The following is a 20,289-nucleotide window of genomic DNA, read 5'->3' as shown; positions in this document are numbered from 1 at the left end:
AGGTGTCTGGGCTGGAGTGGGAGCTGACATTTCGGGTTGGTAAAGGGCTATGAAGGGTAGGTGATGGGGAGTCGGAGACTGTAGGGAGAGACATGGGAGATGGATGTTAGTAGCTAAGCCACCTACTGAGGCCCCATCTACACTACGAGAGATGGAGTCTGACGAGTAGAGTGGCGAAAGGGATTTTCTTTTCATCCGTGCCTTGTCTTTCGTTGTGGCTTGCAACGTGACATTCTTGGTCCGCAGCTCAAATTGACCGTACATATCACAGTAGCCACGAGCCAGTAAGCACAAGCTATTTAACAATCCAAGCAACTTCTAAAACATTGAATAATGCAACAATCCACAAGCAGACACCGTGTTTATTTTAGCAGACAATACACAGCTAACCCTTGCTAGCTAGCTAACCGAAGGTTGCTGGATCGAATCCCCGAGCTGACAAGGTAAAAATCTATTGTTCTGTCCCTGAGTAAGACAGTTAACCCCACTGTTCTCCAGGCGCTGAAGACGTGGATGTTGATTAAGGCAGTCGCCCCTCACCTCTCTGATTCAGAGGGGTTAAATGTGGATGACACATTTTCAGTTGAATACATTGTTGTACGACTGACTAGGTATCCCCCTTTCCCCCTTTTTACATTTTTTTTAATTTTTAATTTATACATGATCAAGCAACCCGTTAGCGTGTCAATAATGAACTTTTACCCCTCCCATATGAATATAAAAGTACAGTAATGTTATAGTGTCATGCATATTATAATATAGGCTGCTAGCAAGCTAGCTAAACAACATTTCTGCATCCTCACATAAACGTCACAGATCAATGAGACATATTTCACCTCGTGTAAAAATGTGAAGCATCCGCTTCATGTTTCTACTCACTACCAAATATGGTGGTGAGAAGAAGCCCAGTGGCCCGGCATTGGGAGAAGATGAAGTGACATCGATATTTTAAATTGTTTTGTCTTTTTGTTGTCCGACATTCTGCTAATTTTGTCATTGATGAAACATTTGATGTCAATACAGTTTTTGTTTTCCCAAAACTAGAATCTGCTACGAACTAAGTTTTTTGTAAACTTTGCCCTTTGCCAAAGTTGAAAAAAAATATATCACTAGGAGTAGAAAGTCAAAAATAGTTATTGTTGCCGAGTAGGCGTTTCCTAACGGAAATATGCAAACGAATGCTAGACTGCTCCAGTAGGATCTTGCTAGTTCCTGCTTGGCTCTGCCCCCCTTGACCAATTGTGTTCCCTTTGGAAACGACAGGCTGAGGTCTATCTTCTGGTTAGTTATACAAATCTTTGTAAACGTGATGTCTAGCTGAAAGTGGATGTTTTTATTTGAACCATATCTAGATGGGCGCTCTTGGGCTTACACTAGCTACGTAATAAAGTTGCAGAATAATTAACCTGGCTTCATTTTATCAATATTATGGAAATGTACTGAATGTTAGTAATTACCTGGAGATGCTTCTTGCCAGTAGCTCAGTGCAGTCAAGCAAAAAAAAAAAGAGATTTAAAGCTACGGCGTCCAATTTCAGAATGTAAAAGGTTGTTACTACAATTTTTAAGGTGTAAAAAAATAAGGACAATGTCTGTACATTTCAGCAGCAGTTTTAAAAAAAAAAAACCCAGAGGTGAGGGATTGAAAAGAGGATGTATGCAGGCAGCACAGGGTGACCAGATCCATTATGGAGAGATGGGGAAAGGGTCTGTCGGTGCTGTTCATATTTCATGATGAGTGACATCACTGAGTAATGGAATGAGCAGCGTCACTAGGCTGTTCAGGTAGGATACACACAGATTATAGAAGAAGAATCTGCTCATTATATCTCACACGCTATTGTTTTGGGCCCGATGTTTTATTGTCCTATTTGGGTTTAGATTTGGGTGTTTTGGGTTTAGATACAACCAGGTTGTAAATAAAGATATCCCTTCCTGTTTTTAGTAGACTGAAATGTAAACGTGAAACCATACGGTCGTGTGTGTGAGGCGTTGGCCAATGTTGATTTCCTTTATGCCAAGGCATCAGTTTATTCTACCTCGTAAATGGCACTCTATTCCCTATATAGTGCATTTTTCACTAGGGCCTATAGTGCACTATATAGGGAATATTGTAATTTGGGAGGCAGCAGTCTGTGCTGTCTCCCTGGCTCTTCTATAAAAACTGTAACACTGGAGCCAGTAGTAAGAGCTATGCATTAAAGCTGAAGGGCTTATTGGAATGGCCTGATTATGACTGTGCTTTATCACCACAGGGGAGAATCTAGGTCGCTCAGACCGAGCAGCTCTGTCATAATTGTTTACGTGAGGGCATCACTTGACGGTCTTCAATCGAAAGTGTCACCCCTTCACTCCCCCCCCTCCCCAGAGCCTGTCTCTCTCCCCCCCCTCCCCGGAGCCTGTCTCTCTCCCCCCTCCTCCCCGGAGCCTGTCTCTCTCCCCCCCTCCTCCCGGAGCCTGTCTCTCTCCCCCCCCCTCCTCCCGGAGCCTGTCTCTCTCCCCCCCTCCTCCCCGGAGCCTGTCTCTCCCCCCTCCTCCCCGGAGCCTGTCTCTCCCCCCCTCCTCCCCGGAGCCTGTCTCTCCCCCCCTCCTCCCGGAGCCTGTCTCTCTCCCCCCTCCTCCCCGGAGCCTGTCTCTCTCCCCCCTCCTCCCCGGAGCCTGTCTCTCTCCCCCTCCTCCCCGGAGCCTGTCTCTCTCCCCCCCTCCTCCCCGGAGCCTGTCTCTCTCTCTCCCCCTCCTCCCCGGAGCCTGTCTCTCTCTCCCCCCCCTCCCCGGAGCCTGTCTCTCTTTATCTTTCTCTCCTCCTCCTCCTCGGAGCCTGTCTCTTTCCTCTCTCCTCCCCTCCCCGGAGCCTGTCTCTCTCTCTCCCCCCTCCCCGGTCTCTCTCTCTCTCTCTCCCCCCCTCCCCGGTGTCTCTCTCTCTCTCTCCCCCTCCTCCCCGGAGCCTGTCTCTCTCCCCCCCTCCCCGGAGCCTGTCTCTCCCCCCCTCCTCTGGCCTGTCTCTCTTCCCCCTCCCCGGGCTCTGTCCCCTCCCTCCTCTGTCTCTCTGTCTCTCTGTCCCTCTCTCCCTCTGTCTCTCTCTCTCCCTCCCCGGAGCCTGTCTCTATTGTATCTAATAATTCTGCATCGCTGCAATGTTTTTCAGATAGTGTAGTAATACCATTGTCTCTCTCCTCTCTGTAGGAGTTGAAGGATGTTCACCATAAGGATCAGATGGCGGCCGCCCGCGGTGTTCTCCAGAGGAACATCCCCATGCTCTACACCGCCTCCCGCGCCTGCCTCCAACACCCGGACGTGGCCGCATACAAGGTCTGTAATAGAACAATGTGTGCATCCCAAATGGCACCTTGTTCCCTAATAGTGAACTGATGTTGACCAAAAGCCGTTTGTGCGCAACATCAAGGGAATAGGGTGCCATTTGGGACGTAATAATATTTGAAATGTAAAAAAAAAAAAAGTTTTTTACTTTTGTCTTGTGTTTTAAACTGTTTCAATGAATGCTTTTAAGAGTTTATGATAATTTAACTTCAATAGCACATTACATACAGAATCTCGAAGTGCTTCAGAGAGACATCTTGTTGATGCATTTTATCTTTAGTTCCCCCTAAATAACATTTTGAATTTAATTCCGTTCTCCAGGCGAACCGTGACCTGATCTACAAGCAGCTTCAGCATGCTGTCTCAGGCATCTCTAATGCTGCCCAGGCTACAGCCTCTGATGACGCTGCCTTCAACCACCCTGCTGGGGGAGGAGAGCTGGCCTACGCTCTCAACAACTTTGATGTAAGTCTAGTGGGGATGGGGTTTGGAGGGGGAGGAGAGCTGGTCTACGCTCTCAACAACTCTACCCTGCCGAGCTATGGCGCCCTCTACCCTACAAAAAAAGTATAAATGCATGAAATGTATGCATTCACTACTGTAAGTCGCTCTGGATAAGAGCGTCTGCTAAATGACTAAAATGTAAATGTACCCCGCCGAGCTATGGCGCCCTCTAGTCATTTTTCCCTCATATCTCCTTTCCTTGGTCTGCACTGATCTGATAACACTGGACAATGGCATAAACAAATGCAAAGTTTGTAAAGCAGGTAGACCTGATACCTTTATGGTATCACCTACGCCTCACCTCTACCCCTGCTGCTGCGTTGAGAACTAAAACAGAAAAGAGCATCCCAAGTTGCACCGTATTCCCAACATAGTGCACTACTTTTGACCCGGACTCATAAGAAATCCCATAGGGCTCTGGTCAAAAGTAGTGCACTATGTAGGGACTACGGTGCTACGTGGGAGGCAGGGAGGGAACAGGCCCCAGCCTGTGAGGGGATGTTCCCACTGTAGTGTCTGCAGGTCAGGGACAGATGTGAGGGGATGTTCCCACTGTAGCAACCCAGCCCAAGTGGGGAAGAACTTTGTTTTTCTTTCTATCACCTCTCACTTTTTTTTGTATTTCTTAAAATACGAAAGTGTTTCTTTGTATCCATCTTTTGCTTTTCTTTCTCGCTCGCTGTTCTTAGGCTCCCTCTCTCTCTCCCCCCTCTTTCTCGCTCTCTGTTCTTAGGCTCCCTCTCTCTCTCCCCCCTCTTTCTCGCTCGCTGTTCTTAGGCTCCCTCTCTCTCCCCCCCTCTTTCTCGCTCGCTGTTCTTAGGCTCCCTCTTTCTCTCCCCCCCTCTTTCTCGCTCGCTGTTCTTAGGCTCCCTCTTTCTCTCTCTCCCGTTGTAAATATGGCTTTAAAGCTGTTGACATGTTATCCTGTGTGTTTGATTTGATTGAATTCAGTCCAGGAAGCCTTGTAATCCAGGATTGGATCAGATGAATGCTGCCTTTACTGCTGCTGACCCCAAAACAAACCTGTAAGATTTGATCTCAGGGTTTCAGATGGTGGCAAAATCCCGGATTGTTAATTTGGTCGTGAACAGAGTGCAAAGCCTCAACTTCGACTAACTTTTTGTCACTAGATTATTATATATTTGGGATTTTAATCTAGTGGAGTTTTGACTGTTGTCCTAAAATACAGAGGAAACCCCTATAGGCTCTGGTCTAAAGTAGTGCATTCTAAATATAAGGGTTCCATTTAGGACAGACTCATTTTCCTCTTATAGGTAGATATATATGAGGACCCCAATGGAAATAAGTCTCAGACGTTGTCAGCCTCTAAGATTTTATACATGTGCAAGCATGGCTTTTTTTTTCTCAAGAGTATATTTGTGCCTGTATAGGACTTCAAAAAGCTGCTCCCAAACATTTTGAAGTCCACATCACAGAATTGAGTCTATCATAGTTCATGTGGGATTCAATGACATTATGAAGGGCAGCTTAGAATAGCTGAAGATGGATTTTTAAAGAACTGATTGGGTCACTACACTAACAGACGCCCCATAATATCTGGCCCTCTGCCCTTCCTAAATTGTGGCATTGAACATTTCAGCAGACTTTTAACCCTCCAAAACTGGCTACGAGACTATTGCAGCTCTGTAGTTGGAACATGTATTGACCAATTTCATACCTTCTGGAAACTAACCTGCTAGGGACAGACGTTCCGCTAGCGGAACGCCTCACCAATATCCAATGGTATAGAGTGGCGCGAATTACAAATACCTCAAATGCAGAGACTTCAATTTTTCAAACATATTACTATTTTACACCATTTTAAAGACAAGACTCTCCTTTATCTAACCACATTGTCCGATTTCAAAAAGGCTTTACAACGAAAGCAAAACATTAGATTGTCAGGAGAGTACCCAGCCAGAAATAATCACAAAAACCAAAACCATAGCTAAATGCAGCACTAACCTTTGATCTTCATCAGATGACACTCCTAGGACATTGTTATACAATACATGCATGTTTTGTTCAATCAAGTTCATATTTATATCAAAAACCAGCTTTTGACATTAGCATGTTTTGTTCAGAACTAGCATACCCACCGAAAACTTCCGGTGAATTTACTAAATTACTCACGATAAATGTTGACAAAAAACATAATTATTTTAAGAATTATAGATACAGAACTCCTTTATGCAATCGCTATGTCCGATTTTTAAAATAGCTTTTCGGTGAAGGCACATTTTGCAATATTCTGAGTAGATAGCCCGGCCATCATGGCTAGCTATTTTGACACCCACCAAGTTTGGCACTCGCCAAACTCAGATTTACTATAAGAAAAATTGGATTACCTTTGCTGTTCTTCGTCAGAATGCACTCCCAGGACTTCTACTTCAACAACAAATGTTGTTTTGGTTCCAAATAATCCATAGTTATATCCAAATACCTCCGTTTTGTTAGTGCGTTCAAGACGCTATCCAAAGGGTGACGCGCCGGCGCATATCGTGACAAAATACTTTGAATTATTCCATTACCGTACTTCGAAGCATGTCAAACGCTGTTTAGAAATCAATTTCTTGTAAAATAGCGATAATATTCCAACCGGGAGACGTTGTATCCGTTCAAACACTGAAATAAGAAAATGGAGTCATCACATGCACGCGCGCACCAGTGTCATTGTTCTCAGAAGTACCACTCACCAAAACCCCTACTGTTTTTCGCCCAGAGACTGCAGAGTTATCATTCAACGTTCTGGCGCCTTCTGAGAGCCAATGAAAGCCTTAGAAAATGTCACGTTACAGCAGAGATCCTGTATTTTCGATAAAGAGGCTTCAGAAGGCCAAGAAATGGTCAGACGGCACTTCCTGTATGGAATCTTCTCATGTTTTGGCCTGCCATATGAGTTCTGTTATACTCACAGACACCATTCAAACAGTTTTAGAAACTTTAGGGTGTTTTCTATCCAAATCTACTAATTATATGCATATTCTAGTTTCTGGGGCAGGAGTAATAACCAGATTAAATCGGGTACGTTTTTTTATCCGGCCATGAAAATACTGCCCCCTATCCCAAACAGGCTAAGCTTGTATTATAAGGAGGATGGGATCCACCCAAATCATTTGGGTTCCTGGATTCTTTCACGGCATTATAAGGCTGCGTTGAGACAATGACTTATCAATGACCCAAACCCAGCTCAGTTAATCCCTACCATTGTGACACAGAGTTGTCATAATGCTTCAGTAAATGTACATTACACCAGGGGCGTCGGTAGATACAATGTAAGTAATCTAATTTATGTCCCTCTAACTCCCCCTGAATGCCTCTGCTGATCCTACAGCTTTTGTATGCAGTAATCATGTGCCTATGCACCAGTTCTACAACCTGAGGTGGTGTGCCCTAGTAAGAAGTCTACAGTTCACCCTGCATTAATATAAATAACCTGAGCAGTAAAGCAAGAAAAATAATCAAGCATCCCAGAAATGTGCTAAAAATAACCCACGTATTTTAAACATTTTGAAGCTTAAGAAACAAGGTTCATGAAATCAATAATTAGCTTGTAACAGGTGACTTTTCAAATTCTCACAACCTCTGAAACTCACTTAGATAATATACTTTTTGATACAGTGGTAGAAATACATGGTTATAACATCTACATGAAAGACAAATGCCAAAGTTGGAGGTGTGGTTGTTTTTTATATTCAGAACCACATTCCTGTAAAGCTTAGAGAGGATCTCATGTTAAATACTGTTGAAGTAATATGGCTACAGGTTCATCTGCCTTCTAAAGCCCATTCTGGTGGGAAGCTGCTATAGACCAAGTGCTAACAGTCAGTATCTGGATAATATGTGTGAAATGCTTGATAATGTATGTGATATCAACAGAGAAGTATATTTTCTGGGTGATTTTTAAATATTGACTGGCTTCCATCAAGCAGCCCACTCAAGAAAAAGCTAGTTATCAGTTAACCTACCAGGGTAGTTAAAAACAGCACAGGAATGAATTCATCATGTATTGATCACATCTTTACTAATGCTGCAGACATTTGCTTGAAAGCAGTATCCAAATCCATTGGATGTAGTGATCACAATATAGTAGCCATATCTAGGAAAACCAAATTTCCAAATGCGGGGCCTAATAATATAGTGTATAAAAGGTCACACAAGAAGTTTTGTATTGATTCCTATGTTGATGTAAAGATTATTTGATGGTCTGTGGTGTGTAATGAGGAGTAACCAGAATCTGCACTAAACATATATATTTATGAAATGGCTTACTCCAGTTCCTAATAAGCATGCACCCATCACAAGAAAATGACTGTAAAAACGGTTAAATCCCCTTGGATTGATGAGGAATTAAAAAGTTGTATGGTTGAGAGGGATATGGCAAATAAGTCTGGTAGCCCAACTGATTATCAAACTTGCTGCAAATTAAGAAATCATGTGACTAAACTGAATAAAAATAAAGTACACTATGAAACAAAGATAAATTACATAAAGAATGAGAGTAAAAAGCTTTGGAGCACCTTATTAAAGGAAATTTTGGGCAAAAAGGCAAACTCAGCTCCATCATTCATTGAATAAGATGGCTCATTCATCACAAAACCCACTGATATTGCTACTATAATGATTCCCCCCCTCCATTTGCAAGATTAGCAAACATATCCATGACATGCCAGCAACAAATGCTGACACTGCACATCCAAGTATATCTGACCAAATTATGAAAGACAAGCAATTTTTTAAATTCCATAAAATAAGTGTGGAAGAGGTGGAAAAAAATTATTTGTCTATCAACAATCTGGATGGAAAATTAGTGTGGATAATAGAGGACGATATTGTCACTCCTATTTTCCATATCTTCTATTTAAGAAAGTGTGTGCCCTCAGGCCTGGAGTGAAGCAAAAGTCATTCCACTACCCAAGAATAGTAAAGTCCCCTTTACTGGCTCAAATAACCAATCAACCTGTTACCAACCTTTTTAGTAAACTTCTGGTAAAAATTGTTTGACCAGATGCAATGCTTTTTTACTGTAAACAGATTGACATGACTTTCATCACGCTTGTAGAGAAGGACATTCAACAAGCACAGTGACCAACTCACCCCTTTTACCAAAGAGCACCTTCTGTCTACCAACATTTACTATTGTGTACCTTAGTAGCGCTTCCCTTCCTCCTCTTTCTACTAGTTAAGCACAGCGCTTGCACAAATGACTGATTGGCTGAGATAAGTTGATGCTAAGATTGTGGGAGCTGTTTTGTTAGATTTCAGTGTGGCTTTTGACATTATTGATCTTTGTATTTGACCTTTATTTAACTAGACAAGTCTGTTAACCTGTCTGGGAATGTGGGACGCAAGCGTCCCACCCCTGGTACACCCTATCAACAGCAGGTGAAATATCAAGGGCGCCAAATTTGAAAACAATGAAATGTCATAATTCAAATTTCTCAAACATACAACTATCTTACACCCTTTGAAAATTAAACATCTCCTTAATCTAACCACGTTGTCCGATTTCAAAAAGGCTTTACGGCGAAAGCATAAAGTTAGATTATGTTAGGACAGTACATTGAAAATAGCTGTGTAATGTTTTGTCAATGCAAAGACGGGCGTCACCAAAAGCAGAAAACCAGCTGAAATTATGCACTAACCTTTGACAATCTTCATCAGATGATACTCCTAGGACATTATCTTAGACAATACATGCATTTTTTGTTCTATCAAGTTCATATTTATATCCAAAAACAGCGTTTTACTATGGCGTTGATGTTGAGGAAATATTTTCCCTCCAATACCGCCAGTCAATCAGCACAACAAATTAAATAATTACTATTCGAAAACATTGGTAAAATATTATATTGTCATTCAAAGATTTATAGATTAACATCTCTTGAACACAACCGCATTGCCAGATTTAAAAATAACTTTACTGGGAAATCACACTTTGCAATAATCTGAGTACTGCGCCCAGAAAAATAGGCTTTGCGATACAGACTAAGCGCCATGTTGGAGAGATCTAAAATCAAAAATACTATGTAAATAATCCCTTACCTTTGATTATCTTCATCAGAAGGCACTTCCAGGGATCCCAGGTCCATAACAAATGTAGTTTTGTTCGAAAAAGCTCATAATTTATGTCCAAAAAGCTCCGTGTTGTTAGCGCGTCCTGTAGGCTACTCAAAAACATGAACGACGCCCGCCGGACTTGTCTTCATCAAAGAAGGAAAAAAATTATTTGCGTTCGTTCAAACATGTCAAACGTTGTATAGCATAAATCATTAGGGCCTTTTTCAATCAGAACTTCAATAATATTCAAGGCGGATGATTGCATTCTCTTTTAAAACGTGTTGGAACGAGAGTACCCAAACATGCACTCGCGCACCAGAGTCGTATCGGCCATCCGCTTATGACCAACGTTCCAAGTCTCTTGTTCGGTCAGTTTTCACAGTAGAAGACTCAAACCACTTTGTAAAGACTGTTGACATCTAGTGGATGGCGTAGGAAGTGCTCAATGATTAGTACTTCCCTGTGTGTTTCAATGGCATAGGCTTAAAAGTAATTCAACACATCAGGTATCCACTTCCTGTCAGAATTTGTCTCAGGGTTTTGACTGCCATATGAGTTCTGTTATACTTAGACACCATTCAAACAGTTTTAGAAAATTCAGTGTTTTCTATCCAAATCTGTGAATAATATGCATATCCTAACTTCTGAGTTGGTGTAGGAGGCAGTTAAAAATGGGCAATTTTTTTTCAAAATTCTCAATACTGCCCCCTATCCCCAACAGGTTTTAAGAACAAATTCCTATTTACAATGACGGCCTAGGAACAGTGGATTAATTGCCTTGTTCAGGGGCAAAATTATAGATTTTTACCGTGTTAGCTTGGGGATTCGATCTAGCAACTGCCGTGATGCAGGTAGCCTAGTGGAGAAAGGCATGTTATGGCTTTACACTCCCTGCTATAATGTGGAGAGTTGCTTGTCTAACCGAACACAGAGGGTGTTCTTTAATGGAAGCCTCTCCAACATAATTTACGTAGAAACAGGAATTCCCCATGTCAGCTGTCTAGGTCCCTTACTTTGTTCAATCTTTACTAACAAAGCCAGTGTGTCTATGTATGAGGATGACTTTGCACTATACATGTCAGCTACTACAGCAACTGAAATGACTTAACAAAGAGCTGCAGTTTCAGAATGAGTGGCAAGGAGTAAGTTGGTCCTAAATATTTCTAAAACTTAAAGCATTGTATTTGGGACAAATCATTCACTAAACCCTAAACCTCAACTACATCTCGTAATGAATAATGTGGAAATTGAGCAAGTTGAGGTGACTAAACTGCTAGGAGCAACCCAGCATTGTAAGTTGTCATGGTCAAAACATATTGATACAACATTAGCTAAGATGGGGAGAAGTTTTTCTATAATAAAGCTTTGCTCTGCCTTAACAACACACTGTCAACAAGGCAGGTCCTGCAGGCCCTAGTTTTGTCGCACATGGACTACTGTTCAGTAGTGTGGTCAGGTGCCACAGAGGGAATTTGCAAATGGCTCAGAACAGGGCGGCACGGCTGGCCCTTGGATGTACACAGAAAGCTAGCATTAATTATAAGCTTGTACATCTCTCCTGGCTGAAAGTGGAGGAGAGATTGACTTCATCACTAATTGTATTTATGGGAGGTATTGACATGTTGAATGCACCGAGCTGTATGTTTGAACTACTGGCACACAGCTCAGACACCCATGCATACCCCACAAGACATGCCACCAGAGGTCTCTTCACCGTCCCCAAGTCCAGAGCAGACTATGGGAGGCACACATTACTGCATAGAGCCATGACTACATGGAACTCTATTTGACATCAGGTAAGTTGTGAGCAGTATAATTCGATTTAAAAAAGAAACAAATGGATACAAATAGACCTTAATGCACAGTGGGGACTGTGACGCAACACAAACATAGGCACAGACACATACATGCACACACACAATAACATATGCACTATACACACATACACATGGATTTTGTTGTAGATATGTGGTAGTAGTGTAGAGTCCTGAGGGCACACACTTAGTGTTGTGAAATCTGTTATGAATGTAATGTATTTTTATTTTATAACTGCTTTAATTTTGCTGGACCCCATGAAGATTAGCTGCTGCCTTGGCAGGAACTAATGGGGATCTATAATAAATACATTGCTGCGGGGACTTGCTTCCATTCAGCCACGAGCATTAGTGAGGTCGGGTACTGGTGTTGGGCGATTAGGCCTGGCTCTCAACTGTAAGGGTAACTCTAGAAGCCTCCTGTAATATCACAACTGTAGGGGTAACTAGAAGCCTCCTGTAATATCACAACTGTAGGGGTAACTCTAGAAGCCTCCTGTAATATCACAACTGTAGGGGTAACTCTAGAAGCCTCCTGTAATATCACATTAACTGAGCATCATGTTATATCAAAATGTATTATTTAATAGACTGCACATGCTATATTACGAATTATAGTATTTTATTTACTTAACTATGTTAAAACAATATTTCTCAAGTCAGCGTTTTAATTTTGCATATGCTATACCTGGTGTACACTGTACAATTTAAATGCTTACTTGCATTATATTGGCCAGGAAAAGAAGGCAATGTTTACTTTAAAGTAAGTAGTGTTCTCCAACATGTCTCCTTCTCCGGTGGCTAGCAGGCTGGTCAGTGGCAACACCACTCCATCAGGTGTTAACCTGGCTCTGGTTGATTGATGGGTCATTCTCTGGTGTCTCTCAGCCTGCGGAGGAGGAGGAGTGGGAGAGGCGAGCCGGGAAGGAGGAGCAGAGGTGCTGTGGTTCTACTCAGTCAGAACAGAATGGCTCAGGGGAGGAAGTACAGTGGCTCCACAGCACAGACAGATGGTGTGTGTGTGTGTATAAAAAGAGGCAGATACATGAAAGATGAAGAGGACACGTGAGATGGGGAGGATAGGATAAGGGGGGAGTGAGACGAGAACAGAAGCAGCGGGTTATTAGCAGCACCACTGCAGATCTTGTTCATCAGTAATTCCTGGTGACCATACAGTTTTTATTTTTTTTTTTTTTTTTTTTCCTCTTTCTATTTAAGATCACGGCGCCTCTGCATTTCATTCCAGACCAGTTCCCTCTCTCTGGGCCAAGGTGCCTAATTTCAAGCACTGCCGAGGCAACTTTCAGGGAGTGAGTCATAGACTAACACGCACACCCAAAGAGAGCCTGTTGCCATGGCGACGTGACACTCAAACGGAGGTCAGACGTGGGGGGGTGGCGGAGAGTGTGTGTGTGTGTGTGTGTGTGTGGGGGGGGGGTGGAGTGTCTGGGGGGGGGGCTAGCTAATAAACCTGGTATTGTAACATCTGAATAGTTTGTTTTAACCGGTGATATGGCCACGGAAAGGTTTTTGTAACAGGGTTACGATTGATTTCTCTCACTGTGCTCTCTCTCGTTCTCTTCATCCTCTATGCCTGGAGCGACTCACTCTGTGGCACCTTAATCCAAGGGCTTGTACCAAGTAAAAACTATTTGCCCGAATTGAGAAAATGACTGGCCTGGGCCAAGAGCACAGGAAAGCAAGTTAACTACGCAGAATTTAAGTTGTTGGTTATTTCATTTGCAGTGTGGGCCAGTACCTCTTTAAATAAAGGTTAAATATTATAGCCAGCCATAAAATCTCATACTTTTTGTTTGGAAAAACAAACCTATAACCATCCCCGACTCAATGATGACGTGTAGCCTTTATTAAACCCATTTAAAATGACATTCCCTTCCAGAAATGAGCCCAATAACATGTTGATGAAAAGCAATATCTTTTATCAGGCACGTGTGCTGTTTTAGCACATGGTCACCTGTAGCCTGATGTAGCATCGCGGCTGCACGGCTGGAGCGTGGTCACCTGTAGCCTGATGTAGCATCGCGGCTACAGCATGGTCACCTGTAGCATGATGCGGCTACGCGGCTGAAGCGTGGTCACCTGTAGCCTGATGCGGCTACACGGCTGAAGCAGGGGTTTGGTCCTCTGCATTCTTTACCCCGATGGGTGAGTCATTAGCTAGATCAGACTAAATATGATTTTGTTGCTTGTGAAATCTCCTAAAAAAATCCCTCTGGCATTAACAAAATCATGTGATTTTTGGGGTATTTATAAATGGTGTAATTGTGTGAATTTTACAGTGAATATTTGCTTACCGTTTTATGCACTCGAATGGCTGCCGTGAATCTAGTGCTTACTTTAAAAAAAAAAAAAATTATGCCAGACACTCCGATTTGTAAAACGCTGCCAATTAAAAAAATTGCAAAAAATAATCATACAGCCCTGGAAAGCTGGGATCCTGCTCTTTTTCAATCAGTACCATTAATTGCATGTAGACATTTGCATAGTGACTGGGCTCATTAGAACACATTTCTTTCACCCGACCGTTGATATTCAGCTGATAAATAAACTACGTGGTTCAATTCTAAACAATTATCTCGACTGCGGAATAGCATTACAATATTCATTTGTATTTCTTCCTGGAGGCTATTTAACCAACAAGTGATTTGTGTAAATAATGTTCATGTCTCGACAATCAAACAGCTCCATAGTGTAGGTCTATGTAAACCTTTCTTTGCTGATAATGACATTGCTGTGTAACCCCAATCCCACCTCCTCAGAGTAGCTGACCCCATAACATCACACGTAAACAACCCCCCCAGGTCCTCAGAGCAACTCTGACCCCATATCACATGTAACTATTTCAGAAGGATGAGAGAAGATATGAGAAGGTTACTACAGTATGAGCCCTCTAAGAGTATAGAGGCGATCCCACTCACTCAGTGGCTCAGATGAAAGGTATCGGTCTGTAAAGTAAAAGCTGATGGCTCAACAATAATACGCTATTATAAACTCCGCAAAAGAAGAGAACTCCCTTTTTTCAGGACCCTGGTCTTTCAAAGATAATTCGTAAAAATCCCAAACTTCACCGATCTTCATTGTAAAGGGTTTAAACATTATTTCCCATGCTTGTTCAATGAACCATAAACAGCTAATGAACATGCACCTGTGGAACGGTCGTTAAGACACTAACAGCTTACAGACGGTAGGCAATTAAGGTCACAGTTATGAAAACTTAGACACTAAAGAGGCCTTTCTACTGACTTTGGAAAAACACCAAAAGAAAGATGCCCAGGGTCCCTGCTCATCTGCGTGAATGTGCTTTAGACATGCTGCAAGGAGGCATGAGGACTGCAGATGTGGCCAGGGCAATAAATTGCAATGTCCATACTGCGAGACGCCTAAGACAGCGCTACAGGGAGACAGGACGGACAGCTGATCGTCCTCGCAGTGGCAGACCACGTGTAACAACACCTGCACAGGATCGGTACATCCGAACATCACACCTGCGGGACAGGTACAAGATGGTAACAACAACTGCCCGAGTTACACCAGGAACGCGCAATCCCTCCATCAGTGCTCAGGCTGTCCGCAATAGGCTAAGAGGGACTGAGGGCTTGTAGGCCTGTTGTAAGGCAGGTCCTTACCAGACATCACCATAAACAACGTCGCCTATGGCCAAAACCCACTGTTGCTGGTCCAGACAGAACTGGCAAAATGTGGTCTTCACTGACGAGTCACGGTTTTGTCTCACCAGGGGTGATGGTCAGATTCGTGTTTATCGTCAGAGGAATGAGCGTTTCACCGAGGCCTGTACTCTGGAGCGGGATCGATTTGGAGGTGGAGGGTTCGTCATGGTCTGGGGCGGTGTGTCACAGCATCATCGGACTGAGCTTGTTGTCATTGCAGACAATCTCAACGCTGTGCGTTACAGGGAAGACATCCTCATCCCTCATGTGGTACCCTTCCTGCAGGCTCATCCTGACACGACTCTCCAGCATGACAATGCCACCAGCCATACTGCTCTTCTGTGCGTGATTTCCTGCAAGACAGGAATGTCAGTGTTCTGCCATGGCCAGCGAAGAGCCCGGATCTCAATCCCACTGAGCACGTCTGGGACCTGTTGGATCAGAGGGCGAGGGCTAGGTCCATTCTCTCCAGAAATGTCCGAGAACTTGCAGGTGCCTTGGTGGACGAGTGGGGTAACATCTCACAGCATGAACTGGCCAATCTGGTGCAGTCCGTGAGGAGGAGATGCACTGCAGTACTTAATGCAGCTGGTGGCCACGCCAGATACGGACTTTTGATTTTGACCCCCCCGTTGTTCAGGGACACATTATTACATTTCTGTTAGTCACATGTCTGTTGAATCTAATGTTCATACAAATATTTACTCTTGTTAAGTTTGCTGAAAATAATAAACAGTTGACTGTGAGGACGTTTCTTATTTATTTTTTTGCTGAGTTTATATTTATAGGCTCATCTGGCGCTGAAGTGACTCCTGTCCACTCTCACTCGACAATCTGTAACTTCTTATGTTACCCTCATCTCAGTTTTTGATGTGATATCTTTGTAACAGACTATTGGAAAATTACATCAAACTTGGTCGTGGGATAGCTGTGTTAATACAGTATTGCTTCCATTTAACAATGCTATGCAATTCCCTATTGAGTCTCTGCACTAGAAACATTACTGTAAAAAAATAAAATAAAAAAATGAATATGGTTGTGGTAACTATACATCCAGAGAGAGGTGTTTACTCCATGTCCTTTTCTCTCATACTCTCACTGATTTCAAAACTCGGTTGTCCAGAAAGTGGAGAGCAACACTGATGCAGTTTTACTGCGTGATATATTTATTAAAAGCAGTGTTAGAAAGGATTACCTACACATACTGACCAGCTCATATTATAGACAGAAACATGGTAGACCAATCCAAACTCATCTCTCGGCATGTACAGGCCACTCATTATCTCAAGCCAATTATGGCTAGCGGGAAGGTTGCTGTTATTTTCAATGGCTAAACCAACTAGGCTCGTAATTTAACAATTGTATTATTATTTACAGGTACAAGGTTACAAGTTTGTTATGTATTTCTTGAAATATGGCTTTAGGATAAATAGGCTGATATACTATGGTATGTAGGCCAATATTGACATCTGCTGATGTAAAAAGTGCTTTATAAAACATGTGATTTTCATTTAAAATGGTTATTTTTATACATATTTTATATAACTTGTTTCAGGAAACTAGGCGTATGTTGCGGGTCTCTACATCACACTAGAGACGTTTGAACTTTTTAAATGTTTTAACTAGCTAACACTGAATCTGCGTAGTTAGCAACCTGCAGATTCATGCAAACCAGTAACGTCATGAGTTGGGATTATGGTTCGTTGTTTACCTAGCTAGCTAGACACGTCTTTACGAAAGACTCCACTATGCAAGTAATCATTTCAATAGAATGTCACTGCGACAACTGTTGATAGCCAGAGCAAATTTACTAGCTATGTCTGTCTACTCCGATTTCAGGTGTAGTGTGCCAGAGCGCAGAATAACTGTATAATTTCCCAATGCCCAACACCTGTTGAATATGGCCGGTGTCAGTAAACGTCTGCAAAAAAAAGCGTAAATTGTTGCCAGCAGCGCAGTTGAAGTCACCAACGCTCTCTAACATACATATATAAACATCCTATCCAGCTCTGCTAGGGAGAGTAAAATGATCAGTGCCTTCAGAACAGGCTCATTTAATCGGGGCATGGACTCTACAAAAAACCTTAAATCCTTCTTTAACCAGTCTCCTCCGCGTCACTAGGAGGTCGGGAGCCCCGGCGTCACTAGGAGGTCGGGAGCCCTAAATGGCACCATATAAATAGTTCCACTGCTATTTTTATTCTTCCCCTCTAATCAGGGATTGGTTTAGACATGGGACACCCAGGGGATGCAGTTCAGGTAGAACAGAACAGCAGCAGTACTTGTGACCCCCAGGGTAGGATGGGACACTTGCATAGTGAGGTGGAAACTCAACCCATCCACCACAGTAGCTGTTTTGTTGTCGTCTTCTCCATGTCAGTGCTCAGACAGATCTGACCTCGCTTGCCTCCCCCCCGTACCTCTGGGCTTCACACTAAGGTGGCATCCCAAATGGCAGCCTATTGCCTGAATAGGGCACTACTTTTGACCAGAGGCCTATGTGCCCTGGTCCAAAGGAGTGCACTACCTAGGGAGTAGGGTGCTATTTGGGATGTGGTCTAACTATATAGGTATCGGTAGTCTTGGTCTGTGAGGCTTCTGGAGAGACAGTTTAGACGTCAAACTTCCCTGCAGGGTTAACAGAAGGTCTGTCATCTCTTTCCTGCCCAACTCCATCTATCAGTCTCTCTCTCTCCTGTCTGACTATCCATCTTGTCTCTCGCTCGCTCTGTTTTCTAACTCTCTGTTTTCTAACTCAACAGAAGCAGATCATCGTGGACCCCCTGGCGTTTAGCGAGGAGCGTTTCCGCCCGTTTCTGGAGGAGCGCTTGGAGAGCATCATCAGTGGTGCCGCCCTCATGGCCGACTCGTCCTGTACCCGTGATGACCGGCGCGAGCGCATCGTGGCCGAGTGCAACTCTGTCCGTCAGGCTCTGCAGGACCTGCTGTTTGAGTATATGGGCAATGTAAGTCTCTTCTCATCTCTCCTTTCTGCTACTAACTCAATACATGGACAGGTAGGAGTCTCATCTCTCTTGCTCTTCCTTCATCTTCTCTATCTCTAATCCTCTACCTATCTCTCCCCTTGAGGCAATGAACCAGTCATCACATTCACACACAGTTGCTCTTTCACCTCTCCTCCATCTCTCAATTCAAGGGGCTTTATTGGCATGGGCAACATATGTTAACATTGCCAAAGCAAGTGAAGGAGATCATAAACAAAAATGAAATAAACAAACATTAAACTCACAAAGTTCTAAAGGAAAAGACATTTCAAATGTCATTATGTCTATATACAGTGTTGTAACGATGTACAAAAGGGAAAATAAATTAACATAAATATTGGTTGTATTTATAATGGTGTTTGTTCTTCACTGGTTGGCCTTTTCTTGTGGCAACAGGTCATAAATCTTGCTGCAGTGATGGCACACTGTGGTATTTCACCCAATACATATTGGAGTTTTATCAAAATTAGGATTCTTTTTTTCGTATTCTTTGGATCTGTGTAATCTGAGAGAAATATTTGTCTCTGGTCATACATTTGGCAGGAGGTTAGGAAGTGCAGCTCTGTTTCCACCTCCATTTTCTGGGCAGTGTGCACATAGCCTGTCTTCTCTTGAAAGCCAGGTCTGCCTACGGTGGCCTTTCTCAATAGCAAGGCTATGCTCACTGAGTCTGTACATAGTCAAAGCTTTCCTTAAGTTTGGGTCAGTCTCAGTGGTCAGGTATTCTGCCACGGTGTACTCTCTGTTTAGGGCCAAATAGCATTCTAGTTTGCTCTGTTCTTTGTAAATTCTTTCCAATGTGTCAAGTAATTATCTTTTTGTTTTCTCATGATTTGGTTGGGTCTAACTGTGTCGCTGTCCTGGGGCTCTGTGTGGTCTGTTTGTGTTTGTCAACAGAGCCCAAGGACCAGCTTGCTTAGGGGACACTTCTCCGGGTTCATCTCTCTGTAGGTGATGGCTTTGTTATGGAAGGTTTGGCGAATCGCTACCTTTTATGTTGTAGACTTTAACGGCTCTTTTCTGGATTTTGATAATTGGCGGGTTATCGGCCTAATTCTGCTCTGCATGTATAACACCAAATAATGCATTGTGAACTGTCATGGTCAAAACATGTTGAGGGATCCCTAGTAAATACAAGTGCTGTACCTGATAGACGGGTGGGATGAAAAACCATCTCCACCAGCACAACCTTCCAGAACCCTTAGAGTACCAGACAGTCCTTTCTCAACTCTTCTACCCCTTAACCAGACAAACACGCAAGCCAGCATAAATGCACTAAACAATGTTGATATCAGAGACCATGTTTTTGTCTAACCAATAAATTAACCCAATCTAGGCTAGGACTAAAATGGTTGATTTATCATTCTGGGAGAATAATGGGGTTTATTGAATGATTAATAGATTTCAGGAGGCCAATTTATTGTGAGACCAAGAATCTCTCATTCGCTAATTGCTTGATAAATGCTTCTACATGTTTGTATAGGAAAAAAAAATATGTGTCCATGTCTGTATGACACTGGCCTGGGATGGGGGAGGAGACCCGGGTTAGAGGGGGATGTGAGGAATCAGAGAACAGAGGGAGAGAGAAACATTGTGGCACCTGATCACACGCCTGAACAGTAGTCTAGGTGGGACAAAACTAGGACCTGCCTTGTTAAAGCAGAGCAGCGCTTTATTATGGACAGACTTCTCCCTGTCTTAGCTACTGTTGCGTCAACATGTTTTGACCCTGACAGTTTACACTCTAGGGTTATTCCAAGCAATTTAGTCACCTCATCTTGCTCAATTTCCACATTATTCAGATGTAGTTGTTTAGTGAATGATTTGTCCTAGTTTTTTTTTAAATATCTAGGACTAACGTATTCCTTTCCACCCATTCTGAAACTAACTGCAGCTCTTT

At 42.9% G+C, this 20,289-nt stretch overlaps 1 protein-coding gene across 1 annotated transcript in view; it reads left to right on the top strand.

Annotated features, from left to right (window-relative positions):
• LOC106612315 (catenin alpha-1) overlaps nucleotides 1-20,289 on the top strand; it is a 244,829-nt gene that overhangs the window by 44,711 nt on the left and 179,829 nt on the right. Inside the window, exons 7-9 of the mRNA XM_045724259.1 lie at nucleotides 3,183-3,308; nucleotides 3,639-3,782; nucleotides 18,147-18,350. Coding sequence (XP_045580215.1) covers nucleotides 3,183-3,308; nucleotides 3,639-3,782; nucleotides 18,147-18,350 — 474 coding nt within the window. The remainder of the gene's footprint in view (nucleotides 1-3,182; nucleotides 3,309-3,638; nucleotides 3,783-18,146; nucleotides 18,351-20,289) is intronic.

The sequence above is a fragment of the Salmo salar genome, chromosome ssa09 (genome assembly GCF_905237065.1).
Source record: "Salmo salar chromosome ssa09, Ssal_v3.1, whole genome shotgun sequence".
NCBI lineage: Eukaryota > Metazoa > Chordata > Actinopteri > Salmoniformes > Salmonidae > Salmo > Salmo salar.
This window is presented reverse-complemented; position numbering and strand designations above follow the sequence as displayed.